Consider the following 19,195-nt stretch of genomic DNA (forward strand, 5'->3'; position numbering starts at 1 on the left):
AATAGTTTTGATGGTTTAGTTCACCAATTTTTTTCGTAGTTTGCTATGGCAGTCTAGCAACCAGTACGTAGTATTAAATGTCAAAAGGGTGATGATAATGATAATGATATGATGGTTGAAGTTTGAATTTTCTCAGTTTGTATTTTGCATTAAGCTTTATTTCGCGTGATTTATAAAAGTTATCTTTTGTAATCCTGAGAGATAGATAGTCTCACTAGAAAATTTTCAAAACGAGGAGGCCGGAGTTCCCCTGCGGCCAGTGACAATGAACCCAACAGTATCCAGGAGGACAAGAGCTTGCAATCCAGGCAATCCCTGACCTTGCCAAGTGGGTTAAGGAGCCCGAGTTGCCATGAGCTCAGTATGCTGCAGACACCACTCAGATCTCTTTACTTGGGCAGTGGCTTCGGCAGGCAGCTGCTGCTCTGATATCAACCCCAGCCTGGAACTTCCAGATGCCACAGTGCAGCCCTGAAAGAAGGAAAAAGAGAGAGAGAAGACCTATATAGCACGGTTGCCAGACAGTAAGGTTCAACCCACATACTTCTGATCTCAAAAATCTTTTCTCTGTTCAGCACTCTGCACCGTTTTGAAGAAGAGTAGTTGAAGAGACCACATGCCTGAGTTTAGTGAATGGGGAGCATATTATTTATTAAAATGAAAGAGAGTTCAGGAGATGTCGAATTATTCCAGGGCTGGAATGAGGAAATGAACTGAAAATGTTGGGGTGGCTTGAGGACGAGAACGAAGCATATTGTTCATGAAGGAAGTACTGGAGGCCTCCCTAAGGAAACATGGATGAAAGAGTAGAATTGTCGGGGTTTGTGCTGAAAATCATGAGGAGAACCACCTCCGACATGGTGGATGTGATTTCTGGTGCAGTATCATAACCCATATACATAGTTGCTATTTCTCTCCTGATAGTTGGAACCCGCAAGGCTTTTGAGAAGCAGAGTTTCAAAACTCAGTGGTATTAAAAGAAGTCATTAGAGAGTGTGCATCCAGGGATAAGGAAGTGATGGATTTACTCTACTGGAAATGTAATGCTGTTTCTGGGAAAGCAGAGGAAATTTTCAGAAGGAGTGTGTCTTCCAATAGACACTGGCCTTCCTCACATGGGATACCATGAGAAGGGCCTCTTGGAAGGCAAAAAAAAAAAAAAAAGGGGTTCCATCAGCACATCTCAAGCATTGCCATCATCCAAGTCACCTGAAAACTTGTTGAAACATAGTCCTGGGTCCACCAGTCCCCAGAGTTTCTGATTCAGTCGGTCTGGAGTGGTGTCTGGGAAATGCCCTTCCAGCAAGTTGTCAGGTGATGTTGATGCTGCTTGGTTGGGGAGCTCCCACTGTGAGAGCCAGTGCCTAAATGGATCCTTCCTAAGCATCAGAGGTGATGTTGGGGTGATGTAAAATCCACCTGTCCTGTGGCCGGCTTGTTATGTGCTCTGCAGGACGGAGTATTACTGGCTGGTAACTAAGAGAAGGATCATTAGGAGGAACTATGGCATCCACATATGCATTGGCTCTTGAGTCCTGACTATGTCCAGATTTGTATCTGTCCTCTCCATATGGTCGCTCCTCATTTTCTCATTCCTCTCAAATGTCTCTTTTTGCTCAAAATTTAGACTAGTTCAGTCATCTTCCTCAGCACAGGTTTTCTTCTGTTCCTCCTTTTTCCAGTTTCAATAATCCTTAATGTAATTAGGTATAATGTAAATCCTGTAGTGCTAATTAAATAAGTATAGCCATTAGGACTTTGGGATGCACTTTTGTAACAAGCATGACAAGTTCCTAAGCCTGGGAACTTCCATATGACTTGGGTTCGGCCTAAAACGACAAAGAAAAAAAAATCGAGTGAAATTCCTTGTGGCCCAGAAGGTTAAATATCCTGCTTTGCTGCATCTGTGGAGCAGGTTGCAGCCATGGGGTGGGGTTTGTGCCTTGCGTGGTGACTAGAGCATGTCATGGGATGTGGCCAAAAATAAGTAATGAAAGGTTATTTCTGCCTTGTAAAGAAAAAACTAAGCACAGAGAAGTATCTGGTCAGAGGACATGCAGGTTGGTAGAGGCAGAGCTTGAGTGTGGTTAATGCCACCTGCCTGCAGAGTCTCTGCTCATCCTGTTCTGGTATGTTGCTTTACCAGAGTAGCACACACAGAGGAGTAGATACTGAGTAAGTGACTACACAAAGAGCTGACATTTATAACTTCTTATGGCTCTAGAGGAAGGAAATATTCATCATGGAATGGGAGAATCAGACGGCTAGCTCTGACTTCATCTTGATGGGGATTTTTAGCCACACGCCCACTCACATCTTTCTCTTCTCGCTGGTGCTGGGCATCTTCACAGTGGCTCTCTTGGCAAACACTGTCATGGTTCTCCTCATCTACCTGGACCGCCGGCTCCACACCCCCATGTACTGCCTCCTCAGCCAACTCTCCCTCATGGACCTCATGCTCATCTGCACCACGGTGCCCAAAATGGCCTGCAACTACCTGTCTGGCAGGAAGTCCATTTCTGTAGCAGGATGTGAAACCCAGATATTCTTCTATGTGTCCCTCTTTGGGGCTGAGTGCTTCCTATTGGCTGTCATGGCCTATGACCGCTATGCTGCCATCTGCTACCCTCTTCAGTACCCCCAGCTCATGAACTGGAACGTTTGTGGGCTCCTGGCTGCCTCTTCATGGATCCTTGGGGTCTTTGATGGGATCGTCGATGTAGCTGCTACTCTGTCCTTCTCCTACTGTGGCTCCCGAGAAATATCCCAGTTCTTCTGTGATGTCCCAGCACTCCTGCATCTCTCGTGCATGGATACTTCCACCTTTGAAACCCTCGTTTTTATCTGTTGTGTGGTAATGCTCCTCTTCCCTTTGTCACTCATCATCATCTCCTACACACGGGTGATCATAACTGTCATTCGCATGAGTTCTGGGGAGGGTCGGCACAAGGCGTTCACCACCTGTAGTTCCCACCTTGTCGTCGTGGGGATGTATTATGGAGCAGCTATGTTCATATATATGAGGCCCACGTCCAATCGGTCCCCAGCCCAGGACAAGATGGTGTCAGCCTTCTACACCATTCTCACTCCCATGCTGAATCCCCTTATATACAGCCTCCGCAACAAAGACGTGGCCAAAGCATTCAGTAAGGTGCTGGGGAAGGAGAAATCTAGAGAATAAGTGGGATAATAGTTCCAGGAAATTTCTTCTTTCATAACTGTCTCTCTCTAGCACATTCATTCATTAGAATAAAACCCACCCAATTAGTGACAAAGGTATAAATAATTTCTTAAGGTAAGCATCAGGGTTCATGGACTCTGGATACACATTTAGGGAATCGGTTTTCAGTATAATCAATAAAGTTTTTGGGAAGTGTGTAATTAAGTTAATGAACAGATACACTTCTGTTTATGGAACTAAATAATAAATAAAACTGTCTTCTATATTTTTCCTTCCTTTTATTTTTTTTATTACTCCACGAATTTATTACATTTATAGTTGCACAATGATCATCACATCCCAATTTTATTGCATTTCCATCCCACAACCCCAGCCCATCCCGCCACCCCCCGAACTGTCTCCTTTGGAAACCATAAGTTTTTTGAACATCTGTGAGTCAGTATCTGTTCTGAAAAAGTTCATTCTGTCCTTTTTTCGGATTCCACATGTCAGTGAAAGCATTTGATGTTGGTGTCTCATTCTATGACTGACTTCACCTAGCGTGATAATTTCTAGGTCCATCCATGTTGGTAACAATGCTGGTATCTCGTTCCTTTTAATGGCTGAGTAATACTTCATTGTGTATATGTACCACTTCTTCTTGATCCACTCCTCTGTTGAGGGACATTTAGGTTGTTTCCATGTCTTAGCTACTGAAAAGTGCTGCAATGAACATTGGAGTACATGCGTCTTTGGGAGTCATGGTTTTCTCTGGATAGATGCCCAGGAGTGGGATTGCTGGATCAAAAGGTCGTTCTATGTTTAGTTTTCTGAGGAATCTCCATACTGTTTTCCACAGTGGTTGCACCAATTTACAATCCCACCAACAGTGCACTAGGGTTCCTTTTTCTCCACACCCTCTCCGACACTTATTGTTTGTAGACTTTGTGATGATGGCCATTCTGGCTGGTGTAAGGTGGTACCCCCATGGCGGTTTTGATTTGCATTTCTCTAATAATGTTGAGCATCTTTTCATATGTTTTTTGGCCATCTGTATGTCTCCTTTGGAGAATTGTCTGTTTAGATCTTCTGCCCATTTTTGGATGGGATTGTCTGTTTTTTTGGTATGGAGCTGCAAAGGTGTTTATAAGTTTTGGAGATGAATCCCTTGTCGGTTGATTCATTTGCAAAGGTGTTCTCCCATTCTGTGGGTTGTCTTTTTGTTTTGTTTAGGATTTCCTTTACTGTGCAGAAACTTCTAAGTTTCATTAGGTCCCACTTGTTTATATTTGTTTTTACTGTCATTACTCTAAGAGGTGGACCTGAGAAGATGTTGCTGTCATTTATGTCAGAGAGTGTTGGGCCTATGTTTTCCTCTAAGAGCTTTATCATGTCTGGTCTTTTATCTAGGTCTTTAATCCATTTTGAGTTTATTTTTGTGTATGGTGTTAGGGAGTGTTCCCATTTCATTCTCGTACATGTGGCTGTCCAGGTTTCCCAGCACCACTTACTGAACAGGCTGTCTTTTCTCCATTGTATGTTCTTGCCTCCTGTGTCATAGATGAGTTGGCTGTAGGTGCCTGGGTTGAATTCTGGGCTTTCTATCCTGTTCCACTGATCTCTATTTCTGTCTCTGTCCCAGTTCCATGTGGTTTTGATGACTGTTGCTTTGAGGTTTAGTCTGAAGTCGGGGAGCCTGATTCCTCCAGCTCCATTTTTCTTTTTCAGGATGTCTTTGGCTATTGTGGGTCTTTTGTGCTTCCAAACAAACTTTAAAATATTTTGTTTGAGTTCTGTGAAAAATGTCCTTGGTAATTGGATAGGGATTGCATTGAATCTGTAGATTGCCTTGGGTAGTGTAGTCATTTGGATAATATCGACTCTTCCCATCCAACAGCATGATATGTCTTTCCATCTATTTGTGTCATCTTTGAATTCTTTCATCAGTGTCTTATAGTTTTCAGAGTACAGGTCTTTTGTCTCTTTAGGTGGGTTTACGCCTAGGTATTTTATTCTTTTGGATGCGATGGTAAACGGGATTGCTTCCCTGACTTCTCTTTCTGATCTTTCATTGTCAGTATATCGAAATGCCGACGATTTCTGTGTGTTAATTTTGTATCCTGCAACTTTGCCAAATTCATGGATGAGCTCTAATGGTTTTCTGGTAGAGTCTTTAGGATTCTCTAGGTATAGTATCATGTCATCTGCAAATAGGGATAGTTTTACTTCTTCCTTTCCAATTTGGATTCCTTTTATTTCTTTTACTTCTCTGATTGCTGTGGCTAGGATTTCCAGAACTATGTTGAAGAGTAGTGGCGAGAGCAGACAACCTTGTCGTGTTCCTGATCTCAGCGGGAATTCTTTCAGCTTTCCCCCCATTGAGAATGATGTTCGCTGTGGGTTTGTCATATACGGGCTTTATTATGTTGAGGTAGGTTCCCACCATGCCCACTTTCTGAAGGGGTTTTATCAGAAACGGGTGTTGGATTTTGTCAAAGGCTTTTCCCGTGTCTATTGAGAGGATCATATGGGTTTTATTCTTCAGTTTGTTAATGTGATGTATCACACTGATGGATTTGCGGATATTGAAGAACCCTTGCATCCCTGGGATAAATCCCACTTGATCATGATGAACAATCCTTTTAATGTATTGTTGGATGTGGTTTGCTAATATTTTCTTGAGGATTTTTGCATCGATGTTCATCAGTGAAATTGGCCTATAGTTTTTTTTTTGTGTGTGTGTGTGTGGTATCTTTGTCTGGTTTTGGTATCAGGGTGATGGTGGCCTCATAGAATGAGTTTGGGAGTATCCCTTCCTCTGCAATTTTTTGAAATAGATTCAGAAGGAGAGGTGTTAGCTCTTCTCTAAATGTTTGGTTGAATTCGCCTGTGAAGCCGTCTGGTCCTGGACTTTTGTTTGTTGGAAGTTTTCTAATCACAGTTTCAATTTCAGTTCTTGTGATTGGTCTGTTCCTCTTTTCTATTTCATCTTGGCTTAGTCTTGGAAGATTGTACCTTTCTAAGAATTTGTCCATTTCTTCTAGGTTTTCCGTTGTATGGGCGTATAGTTGCATATAGCCGTCTCTTATGATCCTTTGTATTTCTGTGATGTCCGTTGTTACTTCTCCTTTTTCATTTCTAATTTTATTGATTTGAGGCTTCTCTCTTTTTTTCTTGGTAAGTCTAGCTAAGGGTTTATCAATTCAGTTGATCTTTTCAAAGAATCAACTTTTCATTTCATTGATCTTTTCTATGGTTTTCTTCGTTTCTCTTTCATTGATTTCTGCTCTGATCTTTATGATTTCTTTCCTTCTACAAACTTTAGGTCTTGTCTGTTCTTCTCTCTCTAGCTGCTTTAGATGTAAAGTTAGCTTGTTTATGTGAGCTTTTGAATGTTTCCTTTTCCCTACTTCTAAAACCCGCATTCTTACTGAAGTGCTTATATTATGATTTAATGTACAGAGATAAATATCACAATTTCCATTTCATTTTGTAATTAGTTCTTTTACAATACAGTCTATGATGGTTGTACAAGTATAAATATATAACATTAATTGAGTTATTTTAAAAAAAAAGTACAAGAGGTACCAATGTAGCCCAGCAGAAAAGAATCCGACTAGGATCCATGAGGTTTTGCGTTTGATCCCTGACCACCCTCAGTGGGTTAAGGATCCAGGGTTCCCATGAGCTGAGGTGTAGCTTGCAGACCTAAATCCATCCAGCATTGTTGTGGCTGTAGTGTAGGCCAGAAGCTGTAGCTTTGATTTGACCCCACCCTGGGAACTTTCATATGCCTTGGGAGCAGCCCTAAAAGCAAAAAAATAAAATTAATTACAATGAATTCAAAAAATTTTTAAAAAGTACAAACAAAAGTACAGCCTAACAAGATACTCATAGATATTTGTTTACTCAAGAAATTTATCCTATAATAAATATTACTTATTTTGGCAGAGGATGGATTTTTTTCCTTCTGCATAACTTCCCTGATACACGGAGCATGTATATATCTGAAGACTGTCTTTTCATGGAGTCACTTATTCCAGAGTCTTGGCAGATAATGCAGAGTCATTGACCTATGGATTTGTCTTCTGGGAGGATATCTTACAAATCCAAGGTGGTGTAATGAAACCTCAGGGCTGTGCTTCCTACCTAGAAGTCACGATTATCATATCTATACACCAAGTCATGGTGGGAATATTTTCATGCTTCATATCAAAAACAGTACCATTTGAATGAATATAGAAAAGTTTTCATTCATTTGGCAGAGGTCGTAGTAACGGTGTAATGATATCATTATGACAGAAGCTGCCTACATTTTCCTGGGTTTTCCTGATGAACATGGATGGTAACTGAAGGAGAAGGGTGATTGGTCTTTGGTGGAAACCCCCCCCCCTCCCATCCAGAGACAACCTGCATGGTCTTCACAAAAGAATACACTCAGATTCAGTAGGAATGCTTTGTCTTGGCGTGGGTAGCACGATACAAAGGAAACATTTTTGAGCCCCTAGAACTCCAGATTTCTGTAAAATTGACTTATGCTACCTGGTCAGTTGGATAAACATTAGAAGCACTGATTCTATTGTACAGACACTATTTTTTTCCAAAGCTAGCAAGGCCATCTTGGTCCTTGGGTTCTATTGGTTTCTGTCCCAGACCAAATCTTGTTCAGGAACGTTTGCAGTCCTTCATGTTTTCCATGTCAGTTCACACTTTTAGGTTAAGCTATTAATAAGCTCTCAACATGCTTGTTCTTCTTTGGATAGCTCTGGCACAGTGCATAGGCTTGCTGCCAGAGATACTTTGCCTTACTCTGCCTGAGAAAAGGAGGAGAATTACTTGCTAACTAACTTACCAGCATAGAGCCTGAGACCATGAAAGATTTTCCCTTTGGCCACTTTATTCGTATTATTATTACCTGTGGGGGGAATATTGGAAATGTTCGAGAGTGGTCACATTCCGTCTTAAAATAAACATCCCCAGTCACTGCTGACCGCTTTCTCCTTATGACAGTAGTGATTCCAATATTTGGCCTAGGGAGTTTCCTGGTGGCCTCGCGATTAAGGATATGGCCTTGTTGCTTCTGTGGTGCTGGTGTGATCCCTGGCCTGGGGACTTCTGCACGCTCTGGGTGGGGAGGCCCCCCCTACACCCAGACAAAGTTCTTAGTTCTCTCTCCTCATGGCGCCAGCTAAAATGTCCTGCTTGACCCTAAGTGGAAATGATGAAAAGCTGAGATTCAAATGCCTGGCATTGATCATCAGTCGGACAGTTTGGCCAGATGTGCCAACTCCTCTGGTCACAGGGAAATGTGAAGTTGTATCATTGGCAGGAGAATGACCCATGGTGGGGTGGGGGGAGCAATCCAGTAAACACTCAGAAGTCCCAGGAGCACTCTGAGTTAGAGTCACTATAAGTGACACACGAGGGACAGATGGAGCCTTACCAAAATTCCTTCCCTACCTTCCTCTCTGTCTCCAAGTACGTGAAGCTACTTTGTAGCTGCTTTCGAGTATGCAGCAAGTTGCTCTGCAGCTGGGCTTTCGGATGCCAGATCCAATGGTGCACAAAGGGTTGGTGTTTAATAAAGAGGTACTGCAGAGCCTCCATCGACACCCAGGAAAAGACTATTTGAGAAAAACCTCCTCCCTCTTCACTAGGCTTTGTAGAGACTTAATGCTGCACCACAGGACACAAGGATGGCCATGTGAGCTGAGGTTGCCTCTCAGCATTGGGTATCATCTGACCCACAATCCATAAAATCATGCCTGCACAGGAGCGCCCTTCATCCGTGGAGATACCTCGCCCTGTCGTTTCTAGTCTTCAGAGAACGGACACCAGCTAGCCTTCCAATTCATCTCAGTTGTTATTTGTTGATGATATACTATATATCACCACCACCATCCATCAATAGGAGCATGCATGAATATACTAGGATGTTATATTTGTACACTGGTGTATTCTACAAGGGTTTCCAAGTTCACGTGAATGGACTCCGTTTAGAGCAACAGAGGTTCATCTTTAAACATAAAATGTGTGCAACACGCGAGTTGAAGACTTCTGTGCAGAGTACACTATCTTCCATATCAGGTACTAAAATCTTCCAGATCACATTGTGTCACTTTCATAAATACACAGATATTCAGCAAAATATAATACCACTCCTGGGAATATCGAACCACAAATTCAAGTCTCTGGCTGTGGCCGCAGAGGGAAGCGGTGAATGGTGTGATGTGGGGGAGTTGCACAGAGGGCATCTGCTCCAGCTGGGATGTTGTTTTATTCCAAATAGGAAAAGAGGAGCTCCCTCTGTGGCACAATGGGATTGGGATCGGTGGCCTCTTGGAAGCCCTGGGACAGGGATTGATCCCAGGCCTGGCACAGTAGGTAAAGGATCCCGCACCTGTGCTTTAGGTCGAGCCTGGGGGCTCAGATCTCATCCCTCGCCAGGATCTGACCCCTGGTGCGGATCCGATCCCTGTCACGGGAGGTCCAGATGCCGCGGGTTGGCCAAAAATGAGGGTGGGGGGAATAGAAAAAGAAAGTCAAAAGCTTAAGAGAAAATGAACTTTCATGTTGGCTATCTGCATGTTTATCATATTATTCCTGTTGCATTAAAAATACTTCTCAAAAATAATAAGTAAATGCTGGGAAGAACAATACGTTTTATTTTTATCATTTTTTATTTAGTGCCTTATGAAACTTGATTCGATGATTCAATAGGTTAGTGAGAATAATACAGAGTTGGTTTCTCGGTGGTTTTAAAAAGAGAACCATCCCGGTAGGACTCAATGTATGCAATAGAATCTAATGTAAAATCGGTCATGGAATCAATGATCTCTTAGGATCGAATTGTATGTAAGGCTGGTTACTAGATTATTTTCTACGCCATGTATCTTGGATTCGTCAGTGGAAAGACTTCTGGATTCCAAAGGTGAGGAAATGTGTCGTGATATGATTTTGACTTTACACAGTTAAGACACAACACAGCAGGCCTAGCAAATGCTCTGCTGTTATATTAATCAGCGGGGGATGGTTGTATGTTAACTAGATGGCCAAGTGTCTTTACTGCTCTCGGACTTACTTCTCTGTCAAATGTCACCAAGTAACCAAACAACTGTGTCCTTTTGAATCTGCTAATCATGGCCCTTTCCACCTTTCACTAGTTGGCACTTTGCCCCTAAGTCCCAAGGAACCAAATCAAGTTGCCAACTTTTCCAATGAGGTAATTATTTGACTAGACATCCTGGGTCTTCAACTTGCCCGTGCTCATTAAAACTTTTCAGCCCCCCATAAGGCACCCGACTTAATGAGTCCCTGAACAGGTTTTTTTGTTCGTTTGTTTTCATAAGTAAGAGTACCTGCCTCCCGAGCTTGAAGCAGAGAACAAAGTTGCTGGTGATCACCTGTCTGAAATGGTGATGGCCCCAAATGATGTCAGAAAACATCAAAGAATTCAGAATGCGCTTTAGATAATAACCTGACTTCTGGACATGGGGAAACATAAAAGACGTAGTGTGTGTATGTTACCAATGTCATTACAAAGATATATTCAGAGATGATGCTACACAACCTCCCTCTACAGACAGGCAAAAGGTACAAGCTCAAATACAAGTCCGTAGGCAGTGTTACATTAGACCAGAAAAAAAGCGACCACTGTGGAAACAGCCACGTTTCATTGTGTTAGACGGTGTTAGCCTCCTCTCCCATCTGGAATCTTGGTGCGTTAAGTTTCCTAAGATGTCCAAGCTCTCTTTGATGAGTCTGTACAATGATCACAATAAGCTGTGACCTTGATAAAACCATTTCTTATCTCTGGACCTCAACAACTACCCCTGGTTAGTGCTGGGGTATCGAGGTCTCTTTTGGCTTTATTATGGTCTGAGTGTGGAAATTGTCACTCTAAAGTTGAAAGTTAGCTGAATGGATTGGGAGAAGGCACGTTTGTTTAACCTCAGTGGGGATAACAGTATTTATCCCAACGCTCAAGGTACAGACACACAGAGCAGGGCCTACCACCACCCCTTCCTCAGACCAGAGTGGCCTGGAAGAAAGGATTTCAGAAGCCAGTGTCAAGGAGAGACCCTTTCATGACCTTCATCGTGCCAGGTCCCCTCCACTATCTCAGTGCAATTCTCAGAGAGGTGGACTAGAGGGCATGCTAGGTACAACTGTCACATGACACAGTCGTTGGCTGGGGGTGGGGGGCGGTCTACCTCTATCCATGTGCCCTCTCCTGCCTATGTGCACATATGACCTCCACCCTCCACACCTCCCTCGCGTGGTGAGGAATTCCTATAAGAAGGCAGGATGGGGGGAGAGAAAAGGTATTCCCTGAGAATGCAGAGACACGCTTGGTCTCCGCTGTCCATCTGACATCTTCTCTCGGAGGAACTGTCTCTTGGCAGGATCTATTGTCCTTCACTAAGAGTATTGAAGAGGAAGTACCTCACCTTTTCCCCATTCGCAGGAAGGTTCTCTATAGTCTCACCATAGCCCAGCACATGAGCTTATCCCTGACCCACTAGTTACCAGTACTCCTGCCCACGGGGTGGACCAGGGAAAAGCAGTCAAGTCGCGATGGAGCTACCCTAGGGGTGTCTATGCCCCCTTGTTCGTCCTTTCTTTGTAATCCTGGATGTGTTTATCCAGGTGCTGTGATTATCCAGGAAGCTGTCTCCACATAGGGTATCCGTGGAACCCTGGTGGGCCTCAGCTTATTCCTTATGGGCTCCGTTGCCCACTCTTGGCAGAGTACCCATAAGTTTTGGTACCCAGGAGATATTCACTTAGAGCCTGCAAGGTCATGAAGAGTGCCTCTTTGATGATGGTGAAGCAGTGGGTCCTGCCACTTGGCAGTAGTCCTGACACACACACTCAGTGGCGAACACCCTGAGGCTCATTGCCTTTCCTCAGCGTGAAGTGTGCTCAGCGAGTTTGTACAACTCAGCTCATCACTCACCATTACAACGTACACCAGATAGGGTTTCGCCCAAGTAATATCACCTACCATGGTGTCAGATTAGATATGAAATAAACAGAGCAACCACCCCCTTGTCTGTTTGTCTCATTCATCTTAAGAAATGCAAGGAAATCGTTCTTTCAGAGTACTGGGCTCCTGCGGTATATGCAGCCAGGCCTTCTTCCATTCAAACATACCTAGCTGCGTCTGCATCTCACGGGCATATAATTTAAACCCTTCTTTAAGCATGTAGACGAAGGTCCAAAGATTCCTATGGTGTTCAGAAATTAAGCCTATGATAACACTGTGCTCATACCAACAACATTTACAGGCTGTGCTCGCCACTTAACTTACAAGCAGTAATTAGTTCTGTATGACACTTTCTCTGAAGCAAAGCAAACTCCCATAAACAACTCAATATGTCAATCTAAAACGATAGTAGGTTTTCCCTTAACAGCATATGATATCTCAGAACGAAGGAGCCAAGACAGAAAGAGAAACATAAGACAGGGGAAAATTTCAAAGGACTTTTTTTTTTTTTTTTTTGCTTTTGAGGCCTGCACCTTGGGCACATGGAAGTTCCCAGGCTGGGGGTCGAATCGGAGCTGAAGCTGCTGGCCAAAGCCACAGCCACAACTGTGTGGAATCCAAGCCGCCTCCGCACCCTACACCACAGCTCAGGGCAATGCTGGATCCTTAGCCCACTGAGTGACCCAGTGGATCCTTAGCCCACTGGGTTCATTACCACCGAGCCACAACAGGCACTCCTGAAGGACTTATTTTGATCACGTGAACTTACACCCTCCATCAGGAAAACCCTCCTGTCAAGAATTTGATTTGGGGCATTCCCGCTGTGGTGCAGTAGGATCAGCAGTGTCCCTGCACTGCCAGGACACAGGTTCAATCCCTGGCCTGGCACAATGGGTTAAAGGATCTGGCCTTGCCCCAGCTGCGGTGTAGTTTGCCACTGGTGTGCAGCTGCAGCTCAGATCTGACCCCTGACCCGGGTTTTCCACATGCCGCAGGGCGGCCAAAAAGAAGGAAGAAAGAGGGAATTCTGTTTTGGCATTGTTCCTTTTTTCTGTCTTGGGGGGAAACACTACAATTCCCTAAAAATGAGAGGAAGAACTGAGACATCGTTTCATCTTGAAAAGTTTAGAAATACTTAAGAATATTTCATGTGGATTCCAGGATTTCTGGCAGGCTTTGTCTTTGAGTGGTGCTCATCACGTACATAGACAGAAAACTCAGCATTCCCCTTTTCCATCTGCTTCCAGATGACTGTGTTTTCAGGGGCTCAATGAAGTGCTAAACTGAGTATGGCCAATCTAATCCCCAGTCTCATGCCTGCACCCTCATGTAAATGGAGCCTCCACCTTTTTTTCTCTTTTTGATTAAGTAAATCAATATCACCTCGGTGCCTTATTTCGAATGTATCTTTTTACAGCCACTGCAAATATCAGGCCCAGATGAGAGATGTATATGCAAGTTCCATGAAATAAAATCCCAGTCCTTCTAACGTTTATGCAACTGGCCAGGTAGCACCAGTCAGTTTCACAGACGTCTGGACTTGTTGGGGCACAAAAATGTTTCACTATGCCAAGACGAAGCGTTCCTACTGAATCCGAGTATATTCTTTTGAGAAGACCATGCAGGTTGTCTCTGGATGGGAGAGGGGGGGGTTTCCACCAAAGACCAATCACGCTTCTCATTCAGTTACCATCCATGTTCATCAGGAAAACCCAGGAAAATGTAGGCAGCTTCTGTCATAATGATATCATTACACCGTTACTACGACCTCTGCCAAATGAATGAAAACTTTTCTATATTCATTCAAATGGTACTGTTTTTGATATGAAGCATGAAAATATTCTCACCATGACTAGGTGTACAGATATGATAGTCGTGACTTCTAGGTAGGAAGCACAGCCCTGAGGTTTCATTACACCACCTTGGATTTGTAAGATATCCTCCCAGAAGACAAATCCGTAGGTCAATGACTCTGCATTATCTGCCAAGACTCTGGAATAAGTGGCTCCACGAAAAGACAATCTTCAGATATATACATGCTCAGTGTACCAGGGAAGTTAAGCAAAAGGAAAAAAAAATCCTCCCTCTGCCAAAATAAGTAATATTTATTATAGGATAAATTCTCTTAAGTGAACAAATATCCATGATTCTCTCATTAGGCTGTTTGTTTTGTTTTTTAATTAACCCTACGAATTGTTTTATATTTATAGTTGTACAACCATCATAGACTGTATTTTAAAGGAACTAATAACAAAATGAAACAGGCATGTGTGGTATTTAACCCAGTACACTAAATCATAATATAAGCAATTCAATTAGACTATCGGTTTTGAAATAAGGAAAAACATTGAAGATAGTTTTATTTATTATTTAGTTCTATAAACAGAAGTGTATCTGTTCATTAACGAACTTCACTGATTATACTGAAACCCAAAATGAGCATACAATGAATGCAAAACATATCAATTAACTGAATGTGTACCCGAGAGTCCATAAACCCTGAGGTCTACCATAGGGAAATTGTTTATATATTTGTTGCTAATTGTGTGTGTGTGTTTTTTTTTATATTGAATAAATGTGCTAGAGAGAGAGAGGGACAGTTATGAAAGAAGAAATTTCCTGGAACTATTATCCCACTTATTCTCTAGATTTCGCCTTCCCCAGCACCTCTCTGAATGCTTTGGCCACGTCTTTGTTGCGGAGGCTGTATATAAGGGGATTCAGCATGGGAGTGAGAATGGTGTAGAAGGCTGACACCATCTTGTCCTGGGCTGGGGACCGATTGGACGTGGGCCTCATATATATGAACATAGCTGCTCCATAATACATCCCCACGACGACAAGGTGGGAACTACAGGTGGTGAACGCCTTGTGCCGACCCTCCCCAGAACTCATGCGAATGACAGTTATGATCACCCGTGTGTAGGAGATGATGATGAGTGACAAAGGGAAGAGGAGCATTACCACACAACAGATAAAAATGAGGGTTTCAAAGGTGGAAGTATCCGTGCACGAGAGACGTAGGAGTGCTGGGACATCACAGAAGAACTGGGATATTTCTCGGGAGCCACAGTAGGAGAAGGACAGAGTAGCAGCTAACTCTATAATCCCATCAAAGACCCCAAGGATCCATGAAGAGGCAGCCAGGAGCCCACAAACGTTCCAGTTCATGAGCTTGGGGTACTGAAGAGGGTAGCAGATGGCAGCATAGCGGTCATAGGCCATGACAGCCAATAGGAAGCACTCAGCCCCAAAGAGGGACACATAGAAGAATATCTGGGTTTCACATCCTGCTACAGAAATGGACTTCCTGCCAGACAGGTAGTTGCAGGCCATTTTGGGCACCGTGGTGCAGATGAGCATGAGGTCCATGAGGGAGAGTTGGCTGAGGAGGAAGTACATGGGGGTGTGGAGCCGGCGGTCCAGGTAGATGAGGAGAACCATGACAGTGTTTGCCAAGAGAGCCACTGTGAAGATGCCCAGCACCAGCGAGAAGAGAAAGATGTGAGTGGGCGTGTGGCTAAAAATCCCCATCAAGATGAAGTCAGAGCTAGCCGTCTGATTCTCCCATTCCATGATGAATATTTCCTTCCTCTAGAGCCATAAGAAGTTATAAATGTCAGCTCTTTGTGTAGTCTCTTACTCAGTATCTACTCCTCTGTGTGTGCTACTCTGGTAAAGCAACATACACGATATGGTCAGGACTGGAACAGGATGAGCAGAGACTTCTGCAGGCAGGTGGCATTAACCACACTCAAGCTCTGCCTCTACCAACCTGCATGTCCTCTGACCAGTTACTTCTCTGTGCGTCAGTTTTCTTCCTTTACAAGGCAGAAATAGCTTTTTAATTGAGTTTCTGGGATTATTAAACAAGATACCAAATGCAATCCACAGCATATGGAAAGGGCATTTGGTTTCTCAACAACATTATAGTCTATACTAGGTCGAATTACCCATAAATTTCTCATCTGTCAGTATGTAATAAATTCTATAACAGTGGAATAGAGCACTTCGAATGTCATTGCCTATACAGTAAAATATAATAACTCCATCTAATAATCCGCCCTTTCTAAGAGATATTCACAGTTGTATTCATATAATTTTATTTGTGCACCAAACTTAGGGATCAAACAGAACTACTAGTTTTACTGTTACATAAATGATGAACTTCCCATTCAGAATAATTGGTGAATAATTGCAAGTAATTTATACTTACAATACTATAGCATGAATAGATGATTTATTTGTGGATGAGGAAGTAAAAATCAAAATTATCGTCATGTTTCAGTCTGAGAAGGACAGTATCTTGAGATTTCTTTTTACATTCTGCCGTGATTCTGCTGAATTCCCCAATCATCATCAAATGTGGCAAAACAGAGAAACACATGTCTTGGTGTATCTCTGTCAGTACGAGAGTGAGCCAAGGCCAGCTTATTGTGGTTATGAGAAGTTGAATTGTTTTCCAAAGGATTAGATAAAAGCCAAATAAACAGACACTGTATATGTTGTTGGAGCATCAGGGAAGTTGGAACCAAGCCAACTTCATGACAAAAGATAGCTCAGCATAAAGTTTAATCCAAAATAAATGAACTCAGAAAATATAAGCTTCCACCATCCTAATCATTACCATTATCATACTTTTGGTAGTTAATCATATCGTAGTAGTTTGCTAGATTGCAATAACAAGGTACCAACAATTAGTTGGACTAAACAACTGTAACTTATTGTCTCCCAATTCTGAAGGCTAGAAGTGGTGTCGGCAAGACGAATTCCTTCTGAGGGCTTCAAGGAAGACTCAGTTTCATGCCTCTCACCTTATTTCTAGGTGGCAGTCTTTGCTATTCCCTGGCTTGTTGAAAAGAATCCTGATCACTTCCTTCCCCTTCACCTGGTAATCTTGCTGGGTTTGTGTTTGCCTCCAATTTTTTTTGTCTTTTTTTTTTTTTTTTTGGAGGACACTGGTAATTTAGATTAACACTCACCCTACTGACCTCATTTTAACTTGATCTCAAACGGCCCTTTTCAGGTGTTCCCGTCTCGTGGCACAGTGGTTAACGAACCCAACTAGGAACCATGAGGTTGCGGTTCGATCCCTGGCCTCGCTCAGTGGGTTAAGGATCCTGCATTACCAAGAACTGCTGGCAGCCGATGTGGCTTGGATCCGCTTGGATCCCAAGTTTCTGTGGCTCTGGCGTAGGTCGGTGGCTACAGCTCCGATTAGAAGCTCAGCCTGGGAACCTCCGTCTGCCGTGGGTGTGGCCCTAGAAAAGACCAAAACAAAAAAAAAAGTCATTTTCATTTAAAATGACCTCTTTATTTTATCTCCAAATAACATCACATTCTGAGGTATTGGGAATTCAATGTATACATTTTTAGGGAGAGACAATTCAATCCATAAACCATCTATTAATTTCCATCTTTATTTTTATCCTATTATTTTATGTAATGACTTATTCTCTAAACTAGCGTATAGGCCACTAAAGGATAATGTCTTCCTTTTAAAAAATACTATTTTAATCAAACAGAACTGTGCTTTACACAGAGTTGAATAAATGCCTCCCGGGGAAAAAATAAAGTCTTGAATTAACAAAACAAATCCATGAAGAGCTCCTTTTAAAAGAATGCATAGCCTAGGCAAGACTAATATTACTCAAGTTTTAAATATGGGATGAATTAATGTAGGCCTAATTAAGATGAAAATAGATCTATTACTTTGGAAATATCTAAAATAGTATAGGTTTTCATCCATATCTGCCTCTCTGAAACCAAGAAGTGCTAGAAATTTGGTAATTTAAACTTCTTCTTCCAACCTTACCTTCTAGTGTCTCCCAAGAAGATACAACGGCACTGACTGAGGAAATAAAAAAGCTTAAATTCCTAGATTTTTTTTCTCCTAGTTAGATTTCTTAGTCCACAGGGATTTATTCCCTTGCCTTTAATTACACTGGTGAAGTTGTCTTCTAATTTTTACCAAGGTCATCAAGGTAATTGTTCCTGTTTTTGGCATAAGCTTTGTTTTTATACCAGGAAGTATCATCATCAATAATACAGGTTGCTTGAAATATTCACCTGGCTAATGTCTAACTTTAAAAATTTGAACAATTTCCTATCCTCTATCCCAATGGTTCTCAAACCTAGATTCTTAGTAGACTCTCTTGAGAAGATTTTCAAATGTTTTCCAGGAGTTCCCGTCATGAGTTTGATCCCCAGCTCGCTCAGTGGGTTGAGGATCAGCCATTGCTGTGAGCTGTGATGTAGGTCACAGATCCGGCTCAGATCTGGCATTGTTGTGGTGTGGCGTTGGCTGGCAGCTGCAGCTCCGATTCGACCCCTAGCCTGGGAACTTTCACATGCTGCAGGTGCATCCCTAAAAGACAAAAGTGAAAAATATAAGATGTTTTCTAGTATCAGACAATTCTGAGACTCATTGAATCAGAATCTCTTGGGAAGAGGCCAGACAGTGCTATTTTAAAAAGCTTCCCAGTAGAGTCTATTGCGCAGCCTCTATTTTTTCCGAAGTTAACAAGGCCATCTTGGCCCTTGGGTTCTATTGTTTTCTATCCCAGACCAAATCTTATTCAGTAAGTTTTATTAGTCCCTCATATGTTCTTTGTCCGCGGATACTTTTAGATTAAGCTACTAATAAGCCCCAAACATGCTTGTTTTTCATTGAACAGCTTTGATACAATGCGTAGGCTTGCTGCCAGAGATATTTTACTTTACTATGGCTGAAAAAAGGAGCGGAATCACTTGCTAACTTATCAGCATAGAACCTGAGATGATTACGGAGATAATGAAGGATTTCCCCTTTTGTACCACTTCATTGTTATTATTTTGGGGGGGGGGGAGAATATCTAGAATATGCACAAATGGTCAAATATTGTCTTAAAACACATTTCACCAGTCACTGTTGATCTCCTTTTCCTTATGACAGCAGTGATTCAAATATTCAGCCCTCACTCGACAGTCAGTAAGTTTTCACTTCTCTCTCTGCATGGTTCACCCTAAAATTTCCTGCCTGACCCTAATTAGAAATCTTTAAAAGT

The 19,195-nt window shown here is 42.5% G+C and overlaps 2 protein-coding genes across 2 annotated transcripts; one reads left to right on the top strand and one right to left on the bottom strand.

The window, feature by feature from the left end:
* The first annotated feature begins 2,242 nt into the window (after window positions 1-2,242).
* On the top strand, window positions 2,243-3,181 carry LOC125136184 (olfactory receptor 2M3-like). Its single transcript, XM_047796887.1, has one exon. It carries the CDS (start codon window positions 2,243-2,245, stop codon window positions 3,179-3,181), a length of 939 nt encoding a protein of 312 aa, XP_047652843.1.
* An 11,605-nt stretch (window positions 3,182-14,786) lies between these two features.
* On the bottom strand, window positions 14,787-15,725 carry LOC125136182 (olfactory receptor 2M3-like). Its single transcript, XM_047796885.1, has one exon. The coding sequence runs from the start codon at window positions 15,723-15,725 to the stop codon at window positions 14,787-14,789; it is 939 nt and encodes a 312-aa protein (XP_047652841.1).
* Window positions 15,726-19,195: the final 3,470 nt, after the last annotated feature.

The sequence above is a fragment of the Phacochoerus africanus genome, chromosome 9, assembly GCF_016906955.1.
Source record: "Phacochoerus africanus isolate WHEZ1 chromosome 9, ROS_Pafr_v1, whole genome shotgun sequence".
NCBI classification, from domain to species: domain Eukaryota; kingdom Metazoa; phylum Chordata; class Mammalia; order Artiodactyla; family Suidae; genus Phacochoerus; species Phacochoerus africanus.

What these genes read in the sequence shown, in the direction of transcription:
- LOC125136184 (XM_047796887.1), top strand. Translation starts at nt 2,243, where the DNA reads ATGGAATGGGAGAATCAGACGGCTAGCTCTGACTTCATCTTGATGGGG.
- LOC125136182 (XM_047796885.1), bottom strand. Translation starts at nt 15,725, where the DNA reads ATGGAATGGGAGAATCAGACGGCTAGCTCTGACTTCATCTTGATGGGG.